The sequence below is a fragment of the Cetorhinus maximus genome, chromosome 6 (assembly GCF_964194155.1).
Source record: "Cetorhinus maximus chromosome 6, sCetMax3.hap1.1, whole genome shotgun sequence".
NCBI classification, from domain to species: Eukaryota; Metazoa; Chordata; class Chondrichthyes; order Lamniformes; family Cetorhinidae; genus Cetorhinus; species Cetorhinus maximus.
Genome location: NC_135884.1, coordinates 134,644,796 through 134,658,496, shown reverse-complemented (window position 1 = coordinate 134,658,496; position 13,701 = coordinate 134,644,796). Strand labels below are relative to the sequence as shown.

The following is a 13,701-nucleotide window of genomic DNA, read 5'->3' as shown; positions in this document are numbered from 1 at the left end:
ATGTTGGCATTTATTTCGAGAGGACTAGAATATAAAAGCAGGGATGTGCTGCTGAGGCTTTATAAGGCTCTGGTCAGACCACATTTAGAATATTGTGAGCAATTTTGGGCCCCATATCTCAGGAAGGATGTGCTGGCCCTGGAGAGGGTCCAGAGGAGGTTCACAAGAATGATCCCAGGAATGAAAGGCTTAACATATGAGGAATGTTTGAGGACTCTGGGTCTATACTCGATAGAGTTTAGAAGGATGAGGGGGGATCTGATTGAAACTTACAGAATACTGAAAGGCCTGGATAGAGTGGACGTGGGGAAGATGTTTCCATTAGTAGGAGAGACTAGGACCTGCGGGCACAGCCTCAGAGTAAAGGGAAGACCTTTTAGAACAGAGATGAGGAGAAAATTCTTTAGCCAGAGAGTGGTGAATCTATGGAATTCACTGTCACAGAAGGCTGTGGAGGCCAGGTTATTGAGTGTATTTAAGACCGAGATAGATAGGTTCTTGATTGGTAAGTGGATCAAAGGTTACGGAGAGAAGGCGGGAGAATGGGGTTGAGAAACTTATCAGCCATGATTGAATAGCGGGGCAGACTCGATGGGCTGAACGGCCTAATTTCTGCTCCTATGTCCTATGGTCTTATAAAAGCAATCAGGAACAAGAAACTTAGTTGATTTTTAACTCCTTAACATAAGAATGCAGAGGCCAACTGTAGCATCACAATGACTAGCCTGGCTAAGATCTGCTGACAATTACTGGGAATATGGATCTGGGGCTTTCTGATCTGTATGCTTTACCAGTGTAGTAGGTAATGCCATCACCTACTAGGCCATCAGGGATGACAATCAATTGGTTCTGAAACAAAACATAAACACTAAATCCATTTGCTGTTCTGAAGCAAAATCTTTTGGGCAACTCGCCTGTAGGTCTTTCCACCTGGTAAGGTAGTGGAATGGCACTGATGCCCATGGAACCATATCCTTACCTTACCCACAAAGTACTGCTTGGAAATTTATTTTGAATGCACCAGGCGCAACATATAATCTTAAATGATACATGCAAAGATGAATGATTGAAGTACATTTTAAAGACATTAGTGAACAGTTTCATAAATTTGTGATTTTTTAGATTTCCACATTCATGTAATGATGTTCCATACCAACCCACTGAAATTCCTTAATATATTCCGAATTACAATAAATATATGCTCATTTGGGATTAATGTTTTTCTCATTTATACTCAATAGCAATAGACAAATAATATTAGTGTTATTAGATCTAATTCTGTGACTTCATGTTATTTCTTGTTCAAATCAAAGCGTTTAGAAACTATTTTTTCTCATACAAAAAAGCATTAGAAAGCTGCATAGATCTGTCTCAAATACATTTTAAATGTTGCAAACAGTTAACTGAGGATGCTGCATTTGGCTGTGGTGGGAGAAAGACACCTGTGTTCTCCTTTCAAAAGTCAAACCAGAACAAATTAAATCATTTGTGACCTAAAAGCAGTAACTTCTCCAAGAAAATACCAGTTCCAGTAGATTGATATTCTTTTGACACCAGTTTACTTCCACCAGTTTTATTAGTGTTGTATTTGTCAAAGTTACATAATAGGTTTTAACTAATCATAAGCCCCTATTTCTGATAAAATAACTTTTATTTCAAGTTTTATTACACCCTAATACATAAAGGCAAGCAGATCCAACCATTTTTGTTAACATGACAAGATAAATTAGATTACATTTAATTTAATCACAATAAAAGTCCAATTGGTACAAACCAAATGCCAATTTCAATAATTTCATCAGTTCTTCCACAGTTCAAAACAGTTTTATATTTACAATCTTCAGAAAAAGACAACTTTCAACACCTTGAAGATCAGCATTTACATGGTCACCTGAAAAAAAATTGTGTCTTGGTCGTGCTTCACTTGATAAATTGCAACAATATGGCCAGTATGAAAAATAACACCAAGTCTGACTTATACATTTTGAAACTTTGCTCCATTTAAAGCAAGTTCTGCTTCCATCAGATTTAATGCAACAGTGGAGAACATGTTTTAATAAGAAAACCAATGTGAATATGGCCTGTTCAAGGGCAGTTGTCACTGAATGTAATGGAGAACACGGTGAAAGCATCAAATGGAAAAAGGTTTTGTAAAGAAGCGGTGGATGCCATGGCAACCATTTTGGAGAAAGCAGCATCTGAGACCGGTGAATCCATGGTGACAGATGAATCACAGGAAACAAAACAAGATGCTGCATTTGATGACAATGATGAAGATGATAATGAAAAATTAAAGCTTACAGATTACTTGAGACCATTGTATGAGCAACCATTGTACTTGCTATATATAGAGTCAAAAGTATAAATCTGTATTATTTAGATATAAAACTGAGCTTCTGGCCCAAAGGGGTAGAACTGGAAATCAAGCAAACTTCTCTCCTAACTCAAATATTTGTACAATCAGTATTGAAACCAAATTTAAAGTGAAACTAGATGTTTCTAGACACAACAAATTTTTAAAATTGTAATCGAAGAGCAGAAGCACATCAGTCATATAAATAAGTTACACGATTTGAGATCTATATATAGCACTGGTATTGGTTGCATATTAGGGTTAAAGTTTGACTAGAACGTTCAACCAAATTTTAGCCAGCTATGTTCCTTAAACGAGAAATGCTGCAACTCGTAGAATATAAAGCATTTGTTAACATCAAAAGAATTTTTAAAAATGTTACATTCAAGTAAGGCAATATGGTAACATTATAAATTTAATCTTTTCTGAAATACAATGGTTTAATTCTTGCCCCCAATTTCAACAAAGTGCATCAAAATTGAAACTTTATTAAAAGGAGTCAGTCACCATTTTCTTTTGCTTTTTCGTTGGTGGGGATTGAAAAGAATGGTCAAACTCTCTTTCAAAGTTATTTTACTTTGAGTTTCTTAGTTACACACACCATCCCTGAGTGAGAAATTACCTGCTCCCTGGCCTCCACTAATGCCACACAGAGATCAGTTGCTAAAAAAAAAAATGCCAGAACGGCTCAGAGATGACAATTCTCTCTTTCTTTCCCTGTGGGTAAAACTTATTCTCTCTTCATGGTACTTCATAGCAATATGATTAAGATCAGTTGATATATTGGACTGAATTGCAGGTGCCAATCGGAGTTCCCACACTTATTTTTATATAGCAATTGTTAAGAACACATCTCATGGAATTTCAGAGGTGAAACAAATATAAGCAGTAGCAGAAAGCTGACAGAAGACATGTTTGAAAACCTAGGTTTTGATGAGGATTTTAAAGGCAGAGGGTGAAACAGCAATGAAAGTTAGTTCCAAAGAGTAGGGCTGAGACAGCTGACAATATGCCACTGGTGAACAGGGCAGAGAGAAGGGAAGAAGATATGCACAGCAGCTCAGTCTGAGGGGCAAAGGACATGAGCCTGAATCAAAGGTTAAAAGGAGGTTAGAGGTTGGGAGTGATGATGATATGGAGGCATTTTTAAGTGAGAACATTGATTTTTATTTGTGATCTCTGCTCTCTGTACATCTTGTATTTCATGCCAATCAATACAAGGACAAGGCCAATGGGATCCGGAAGTTCAAACTAGGCCTTACTTCAGATGTTTCAATATTAGCACATTACAACAAAGCAGAGTATTTGGTTTTGCTTCAAGCATTGAAGACTGAAGACTATTTAAGGGTGTAGTGACTAATTATTGATACCCTTTCTGCCAGAATATGTTGTCTCACACAGGGGGAAAATACATTGAAAATATGACCCCAGAAAAAAAAAAATGGTAAAGCTCCCAAACATATTATTTGATTGAATAAAACTAACCATAATAACAAATTAGTTTTTAATTTATTCACCCACGTTTTTAGTTGTCCCCTCAAAATATAACAAAATCCCAGTTCTAAATAATATAATGGTCAGCACTACTGCTTGTGCACACAGTTGTTTGAATCTCTATTTTTGCATTATAGATGCCAACGACCAATCAGATAGGGATGAAAGTCCAGCAGGCCAATCAAGATTACTGCATATGTCCCTGGTATCTGGTTTTGCATTGAAACATGCTGGAAGAGGGAAGGAGGTTAATTAGGGGCACAGTGACTAAACATTGTATTACAGTTGACATTTTAGTTGAAACTCAAGAGGATGCACTAAAATATATCAGTACAGATGTCATCATCTTAAAGATTCACTTGAATATTGTCTCAATAGCTTGATAAACTGAAAGCTGTAAAGTCTATACAATACCACAAAACAGTAATATTGAACCTCATCTTTTATCTTATATTACAATGACACTGGTGATTAGAAGAAGAGAGGAAACATGCACAGTCAAGTTTTAGATATCAAGACCTTATTTGGACACCTCAACTGCAAAACTGGAGTGTATAAGTAAACACTAGTGATCGACTGACTGCAATGCAATGTAAGTTATAAAACATAAATGTATGAACCAATTTTTTGTAAATGATATGCTACATTCGTAATGTTCCTGATTGTCAGAATGATTAGGAATGATACCTGAAGTGAAATCAAGTCATCAACAACAGGCTAAAATGTAAAATAATCCTTGTTACCCTGTTTGATGTGAAAGAACATTAATGGTAACTTTACTTCAGCCGTCCAGTATAATTAGAGCAAATGTATCAAAATATTAGTGGACAATTAAATGTGGCTACCCGACAGCAAGTGCTGGAACAGGTCATATTTTCACTTTGTCAAGTTCAATCATTGAGAAAACCTAAATCTTTGCATGACCAAATCATGCAGAAATTTGTCACTATCACTTTGCAGGAATTACTGGAAATATATTACACAACACAAAGAATGCCAATGTTGAATGGAGTAGATATTTTGACAGGCTACCAAATTTATTGGCTATCTGGACTGGCTACAAATGAACTTCTACCTAGTCCTGTGTATAGCGATTTAATTATTTATTTTCCATCTCTTTCAATACAAAAGTTCTTCCATAAATTCTTTGCGCCATTTGAACCGGAACCAGCTCCTCACACTTCTGCAGGAATGTTAGTTGACTGCCAAAATTTTGGGAATTTCATGACTGTGTGCAAGACAAGAAGATGGCTAATTATATTGCAAGCAGCTTCACTTAAAAACAGTGGATTAAATACTGGGTTTTATTTGTTATGCTGATTAACTCTTAATATTGAGCAGAGTTACTTCCTAAAAATCCACTCTGGATTAAATTTTGGTAACCTTAAATTGATTACATCATACGTTTCACCTCAAGTGAGGATAGCATCATAGATCAACTAAACAGAGTTGATTGCTATAATACCAGTCACTCAAAGAAAACGACACCTTTCACATAGCAACAGCATGTCAGATTATTTTATATTTTATCTTTAAATGTAAAGCTATATTTAGTATAAAACATTATTAGTGCATGGAAATCACTGTAACGTGCAAATCTGAAGTGATTCACAGAAGCAAAGGTTGTTCTGTCACTTAATGGAATTTAAGGCCATCTGGATTCCCTTTTCCTTCCATTTACTCCTTCAGGTATTTTAATACTGTACTCTCCACATTAGGGGTGCCTAACATTTAAGGTCAAGTGGTTGACTGCTGTTAAAGCATGTAAGTGCAACAGATACTTCTTTTTAAACAGATAGGAGTTTATTCACCCATTACCCCAGCATCCAACTGTCTAAAATATTTTGGAAGTCAAGCCACTTTAAATTAGCATAGAGTTATTTCTGAAGCTTCCTAATACTGAAACAAATGGTTGACAACATAAGGTAAGATCAGGTTTCATGCCACTGTACTGGAATTACTATACACACAATAACTGAAGTAAAATTGTTAATGGGTATACTGAGCAAAAGTAATGAAGTATTGGCATGTGCAATATAATGCATTTGTAGTGTCTTTTTAAAAAGCCACTATTCATTGATACAGATTTCTTGTATTCACAAGCTTGCTTTTTCCATCTCCACTACTTATGACTCCTTTCAAATGAAGTATAATAATTTAGTAACATCAGAGAAGCTATGTTAATTTATGTCACATGTGAAATTCATTAGCCCACTTTGCCATTTTTACAGCTTCACTGTAACATGTTATCAAAGATTTATAGAGTTGCTGAAGTTCTGTACTCTCAGATTTACTAAAATATTAGCACTCTTCATAAAACTCTATCATTTAAAATAATATTGTTCGACAATTATATTTTTGAGTACAATATCCGTTAGACATGTTACCAACTTATAATGAACACTGTTTTGTTCCATGTAGAATTTTAGTTTTGTTTTAAATAATTCAGCAGCACAGTGTGTGTTATAATAAAACGTAATTATAACATTTAGAATATTAAATACTAACACATCCAAATTGCAAAAGGAAAGGACTAAACACATCACCTTTTAAAATTAACACTGGTCATCTGTGCACAATGAGATTGGCATTCCTCTCCCTGTGCAGAAAATTGTTAATTATTCAAACACAGGTGCAGTGCAGATACATGCATAGATCAAAAGTATGAAAAGAAGGCTACAGCTCAACCACCAGTTCTGTTCTTATACAATGGGTTCAAGTGCAAGTGCTGAAAGTATAGTACGAGGTTGATAAAACACCAAAGGTAAAATTGTGCTCAAGTTCACAAATGTACCTGGGGAAAGAAAATAAAAAACACTGCTCAGGCCAAAGATCATGTTGGAAAAGGTTGCACAAGCGACAGAAGGTACTCCTCATGATTTCCTAATTCTTAATCTCAGATGATACACTTTCCACTGATGATTTTCAGCAATGTATTACTTTTGCATTCTTATCACTGACAGAGGCTAGAGATAAATTGCTTGTTTTAGCTGAGATGATATAGGGTAGAAGCTAGGGATCAGATATTGATACAAGAAAGAAAAACTGTTTAAAAAAAGGTAGCGAAATATGCAAATCGGAAAAGGTCCATTAAAATAAAATATTCAATATTCTTGTACAACAAGGCATTCACTTTTTTCAAAATTAAGAGCAATTCCGTTATGATTTGAATTTTGAAAGTAGCACAAAGAGGAAGTTGATACTGTTGTGTTGATGATATTTATGGAAGTGGGTATTATATATTTGCCTCTCCCAGGAGATTGCATGGCTTTTGGCTGGGGTGGATTTTTGTATAGGACAGGCTAGATAGCCCAGGTACTTTTTCCCTTTCAGATCATTAATTATTTATGCAAAGATACATACAAATATTATAGTAGCTGAAAATATAGAAAACTCTAAAGGTTATATATTATTGTCTTTTGAAAGTTTGCAAATTATTATTTTAAAAGTTCTAAGGAAGAGTTTGGACATTCTAGTAGTGTTAATAGTATAAAAGAAAACATTTAAATTTGGTGCAGATGGAAGAAGTTACGTTAGGATACTGTGTGCTCTGTGAGATATAGCTGGTAAGTCATTTTGTAAAGGTTGCATTTCACCAAGAGCTTGAGCTGACAAAGTGGAAAATGCTCAGTTTAGTGACCAGCACCAGAGATTAAATTCTGTTAGGATTCTGCATAAATTTTAGGAGATCTAACTATGGTTAAGTTGCACAAACTTTGGGTTTCAGATCAGTCATTTTTCTTGTAAGAAATTTCAATCAGTGTAACACTGTTTAAAATTTCTTAAGTTTAGCATTGCTGATGCAAGCAATATTTCCCCTGCCACCCGCCATGCAAATTTTCTCTTCAACTGTCCTGAAGCAGACAACTTCTTGCTGAACTGCATTTTCATAGGCAATTTGTCTTCTGGTCCCTCAGTCAAAATATTCCTGACTTATTCACGGACATCCAGTCTTGGCAAACTATTCTTCCAAAGGATAACATCACTGAACTCCATTCATCTGATGATCGCACAAACATGTTGTCAACAACAATCAGAAATGGGAAATCTGGCTGATTTCCCCTGACTAACCCAAGGGCTTAGAGGATAATTGTAACATTGCTGTCCTAAGATCAGCTAACATGGTACAGATCATGGATTGAACCAAAGATATACTTGGTCTGTGTAGTTCAGCTACTCACTGAGTAAACTCAGAGGGCTGAATAGGAAAGGTATATCAATTTCATGCATGCATGTTCCCTTCACTTTTCTTTGTAATAATTATACTAAAATGTTGCTGCCAAACATTACCAAAATAAACTACCTGGGTTAATTTTAAAAAATGTTAGTAATTATATATCACTTCCTGGACATACATCAAATCACCCTTTGTTCAAGACATTCTTAGCTATGAGTATTGCTGTAGAAAAGAGACATGTCGAAGTTTATCATCTTGCACTCTTCAGGACACTGCAAGAATACCAATAGAGGGGAAGACAACAATTTATACTGTATGTGAAAAGAGGGCTGATTGATTGATGAGCAGACACTGATTGCTAGAGGCATTACCATGGAGAATGCACCAGTGATGGTGACTGACAGTTAACTGCCAAGCATTGTTTCAGATTTTGATGGTTTTAGGGTTGCTCTATTTCATTTACAAGAAATGGAAAGTACTTTGTAATTAATGCTGGAGAAAGATGCTCATAATGCAGCCAACCCTCAGAATGAGGACAGATGAAAGACAAGACATCTAAAAATTGCCACATACAACAAAGCAGGAAAACCCATTTCAATTAGAGTTATGGTCATTGCAAAAAGTTATTTACCAAAATATCTATAGGTTTCAATGAACTTAAGCCTATTGATAAGGTTCCTCAAAGTAAACAGTGGTTTTAAAATTGCAAACTGCTTCCCCTCATATAAAAACTTTCTTAAAGCCAAATATAATTTAAAAATTTGATTTTATAATCTTGTGCTATGAGCATTTAATAGTTCAAATGAGAGCAAAAAGGCAATATGCCCAATTCCCTAGTATCCCATCCCATTGTGCAAAACCTGGTCTATTCCAAATTAAGGTTACTATCTCCCAGCTCCAAATGCAAATAAAGTAACAGCTTTATGTTTTTATTGCAATTTTGGTTAGAATTATTGTCTGTTGCTTTTTTTTTTGGAAGGACACAAGATTTCAAGAATCTCTACACCGATTTTCTAGACTTCTGTGCAGTGACATGCAGTTAATTAATTTTGATTTAACTGGTCAAGATGGAAGTATGAGTGGTCTAATGATTAACTTTGTGTTACTGCCATTTTCATGTAAGGTATTTGCATAGAGTTTTATGTCAGTGCAATATAAACTGGCAGTATATTTAATAATTAACGTATAAAATTATATATGAGATAGGTTTGATCAAGTGTTAATCTAGAATGTATTCTATTTGAAATTCAGCAGGGTAAGCGGATGAAAAATGTTCAACAACAAAAATTAACGAGAATATATCTCCCACAAAATAAATTTGAATTACAACAGAATATTAAATATCACCTGCTACACAAACTTGAAACTTGTATTTCCCATATTCATTTTGTCCTTGAGGCCCCTTTTCCATAAGATTGTTACTTTTTAAAACTTCAGTTTTTTTTAAATTGGAGAAAGTATTTGTTTAGGAAAATATTTGTGTTTGGCTAATCAAAAAAAAAAATTCTGCATTTTAATAGCAAAGCAACCAATTGGGCAACAGTGATCCATAAAGCTGTCAATATGGATACCAATTTTATATTAGTCTAAAGCAGCATGGTTAAGCACAATACACGGGATGTTGAGACGTCAGTAACACATTACCTTGCAGTAATTTAGAAATCATTCAAAACAAGTATTTTTACATTCCACTCTCTCATTTCCTCTACCTTGGTAATGAATATAACAATTTGGAAGTTTTAATATACTAGCAGGTTTGGGGAAAAGATTGTACATCTCATTTGTAACTTTGAGAGCTTAAGTATGTAAAGATATTGCTGGATAAAGCAGGGCATTATGCCCATTTCCTATGAGGAACCAGCTACTTTGTGTGATTGCAAGATTAGTTATTAAAGTTGCCAAGACTCATCTCTGAAACTCTAACCTCTGAAACTTTCAACAAATTAGCTCAGAACTACTGTTTCTTTATGGAAAATAGGAAGAGTAGTATGAACGCATATTTATCAGCATCTAAAGCACTGTCGTGTGTGCTACTGATTGAAATAATTCAGCAGCAAGTACAGTGCTGAAGTTTGATACAGGTAAATGACTTGATTTTCATCATTCAAGCTATCATTGCAATCAACAATTTCTCTCTTTTGTTGTGCCACAGTTAACAATAAGAACATGGCAACACAGCACTGAGAAAACTGATTTAACAATGAGATGAAACAATGTACATCTGCTATTTAATGTGTCTGGAAGAGATAGCAAAGACTTATGCATATTCCAGCTTCCAATTCAATAAAGCATGGCTTGGATTGCCAAACTGAAGATAGTTAAATGTGGCAGTTCAATGATTTATTCCAGCAGTTCAATGATTTATTCCATATGTTATCCGTTTACAAACTGAGAATTCCAAGACTGATTACACTCTTTGCCAGGCCTCAGTGTTGTACGTTTCAGATATTAATCTTGATACAGCAATCCATTTATAAGCAAGTCAGATGTTAAAATACCAAATGTTTGGAAGGGGATTTCTAGTAAAATCTCAGTTCTGCAGCACAAAGTGTACCTCATATCACAATAAATATACAAAACACTGGGCTGGAGCGAGTTATAAAACTTGAACACAGCTAGGTTTAGAGAACATCATAAGCTATAATAGTGGGGGTCAAGTTGTTTGTAAAAGGTTATCTACTCTGCCCACAACACACTCCAACATTTTACACTATAGAAGCTACTTTTTATTATTTACGAGCAATTTGGGAACTTTTATGTCTCTGTGGGTTTGGAGTTGACTTTTAGGGCTGAATCTTTGGCTCGGCAAGCGGGAGTCCCCGGGGTGGTGTCAGGTGAAAGTCGGCTGCGAGCCCACCGAACTGTCAAAGGCCTGTTAAGGCCATTAATGAACTAATTAAGCCTAATGAGAAAGCTGCCCGTCCAACCTTAAGGTTGGCGGGCAGGCGAAGAGCCCAGGCGGTCTTTGCATTTTTCATGGAACCTCATCCACAGGCGGGATGAGGTTTAATGAAGGGTTTATAAATTAAATAAATTTTTTCATTAAAGCTCATTGACATGTCCCAGCTCATGTGACACTGTCACATGAGGGGACATGTCTTAAAATGTTTTTTTCTTTATTAAAATTTTTGGAACTCAACTAATCTCCCTGAGACAGCTCTGTGCCTCAGGAAGATTTGTGCACTCTTTCGCGTGCATGCCCCGACTCAGGAAACCCCACCCCCAGCCCGCACAGGGAGTGCTCAGCGCTTCCAGGCGTGCGTCACACTGCACGGGCCTTAATTGGCCTGTCCACATAAAATGGCGGCGCAGACCCGATCGGGGGCGCTGATCAGGTCTATGCCCGCCCCCGCACAACTCCCCCGACGGGGAAAATTCTACCCTGAATATTCATCTGTAATGACGATCTTTTTGAGATGATAGTGGCCATTCAACAGAACAGGGGTTACAAACAACAAGACCAAATTGTGTTATCCCAGAGGAAAATATACAGACTGATACAAAAAATGTTTTGCTTGTATGTTATCAGACAGGGGGAGCAGTGGCATCATGGTATTGTCACTGGACTGGTAACCCAGAGACCCAGGGTAATGCTCTGGGAACCTGGGTTCAAATCCCACCATAACAGATGGTGGAATTTGAATTCAATAAAAATCTGGAATTAAAAGTCTAATGATGACCATTGTCGACTGTTGAAAAGACCCATCTGATTCACTAATGTCCTTTAGGGAAGGGAACGTGTCATCCAGCAACGTGGTTGACTCTTAAATGCCCTCTGAAGTGGCCTCAGTTCAAGGGCCATTAGGGTTGGGCAATAAATGCTGGCCTAGCCAGCGACACCCACATTCCCTGAATAGAAAAAATAATGCGTACAGCTATATTACATAATATAAAGCAAATCCTAGATCTATGAAAACCTATCAAACCCTAATTAAATTGTATCAAGTGCCGTAACTCTGATCTAAAGCTTAGTTCCCCTATTACACAGGTGAAAGGAGGGAAAGGATAAACTTTATCAAAAAAACTATTAAGGCTTTGACTGTACTGTATTACATGATTGGAATAGCTGCAAAAAAAAAAAATCCCTCAAACAATTAAAAAGTGCACTTTGATAATTTCATAATTTGGCATTTCTACTGAAACATCATGGATCAATTTCATAGATTTTATTAAAAAAATCATAAAATAATTGGATAGAATTCAAATTTTTCCAAATTTGTGAATAGCAAAATTTTGTGGAAATTGATGATGAAATTAATGCCAGATACTTAAATAGTATCTAATATAATTATTTAGGAAACACAACAATCACACAAAACATAAAAAAAACATTTTCTAGGGATTCTTTGATGACCACATCATGTTCTCAAGTTGAGTTAACAGCTTTACCTGTTTACACTGATTTTGTCAGCTTAAAGTAACATTAATAGTGCCAAAATATTTTTAGGGTGAAGGAAATGATTGAAGATTTTCAACTAATTTTCCATGCTTGCAAAAATCAAAACATAATGTCTAATGTTAGATTTGATTTCGTGATTGGACAGCACTCAACGAAAATCCCAAATGTGCTAAGGATTATGCTAACAACCAATTTAAGGTTATTAGTTGCGCTCGCATTCTGGTTTACTTACACTCGTTAGAAGCTACATATACTCATGTGCAGGGACCGGTCCTCTGCAAGCAGAAAGCACATTTCTAGGCATTGTGCCTTTTTTTGAATCGAACAAAAGTATGGGGCAATAGTTCCCTGGTGCATTTTCCATGGCATCACTTCAACCAATCAGAATTGACTTGCCAAACAATCAGCACCCTTTTCTCATGCAGTAAAAATTGTTGCTCCCTTTGAAATTTGGCATTCCTGACAAGTGCAAGATGAAAAGCTTCAACAACATGTCACTTTTTTCAGCAATACTTGAGTTCTGTACGACCAAGCAGCTAAAACTTTTGTGTTTGTAATTTTATAACCAGAAAAGGGTGAAAGGCTATGGAATGGAGAAATGCACTTATACAGTCTAGACTTGTTATTTTGAGATTGTTTAATGCAAATTACTGGCTAACCCAATTTATTTTTAGGATTAGACAATTGTACATAATGCAGTAGTACATATGCAGCAGCATAGGAATTACACAGTACTAACGCAAATCTCTGGTACTGAAATTTACTATAGAACTTCTCAAAACTTCCATATCCAAATTTAATTTAAATGGAAACCTCTCCTGTAAGATAATTAACATTGTCGCAGGATATGTGCATTCATCTCCTATTGTTCTGCTTCAAAATTTTAAAAATATTTAAACAAGAAAAACATTTAAAAAGGCTTTTTTTTAATGTTGTGATAAATTATATTGGGTAAACTATATTATGGCATGATATCCAGCAGTATGGGGCATGTGGATGGTTCATGTTACTCTGTCCCATCATGCTGCTTTTCTGTACACCCCAAGTTAGCTTTTTTAATGGCTAACTTAGGCATCTAATTGTTAGAGCAAAAGGAAGTGCCCTTAAATAATGATAGCATAGTACATATGTAAGGCGGCAATTTTTGTGATACTTTACCACAAAATTAATCTGGTATTATTTCTGGTTTCAATGTAAAACTAATGTATTAATGTTTAACCATTATGTCAATAAACACCTCCAGAACCCAGTAAAAAGGGTATTCAAAGTCTACTTAGA

At 35.7% G+C, this 13,701-nt stretch overlaps 1 protein-coding gene across 1 annotated transcript in view; it reads right to left on the bottom strand.

The window, feature by feature from the left end:
• Positions 1-1,557: 1,557 nt before the first annotated feature.
• Positions 1,558-13,701, bottom strand: part of gan (gigaxonin) — a 108,832-nt gene continuing 96,688 nt past the window's right edge. The window contains exon 10 of the mRNA XM_078544548.1: positions 1,558-7,847. Within this exon, the coding sequence (XP_078400674.1) occupies positions 7,844-7,847 (4 nt within the window). The 3' untranslated portion in view covers positions 1,558-7,843. The remainder of the gene's footprint in view (positions 7,848-13,701) is intronic.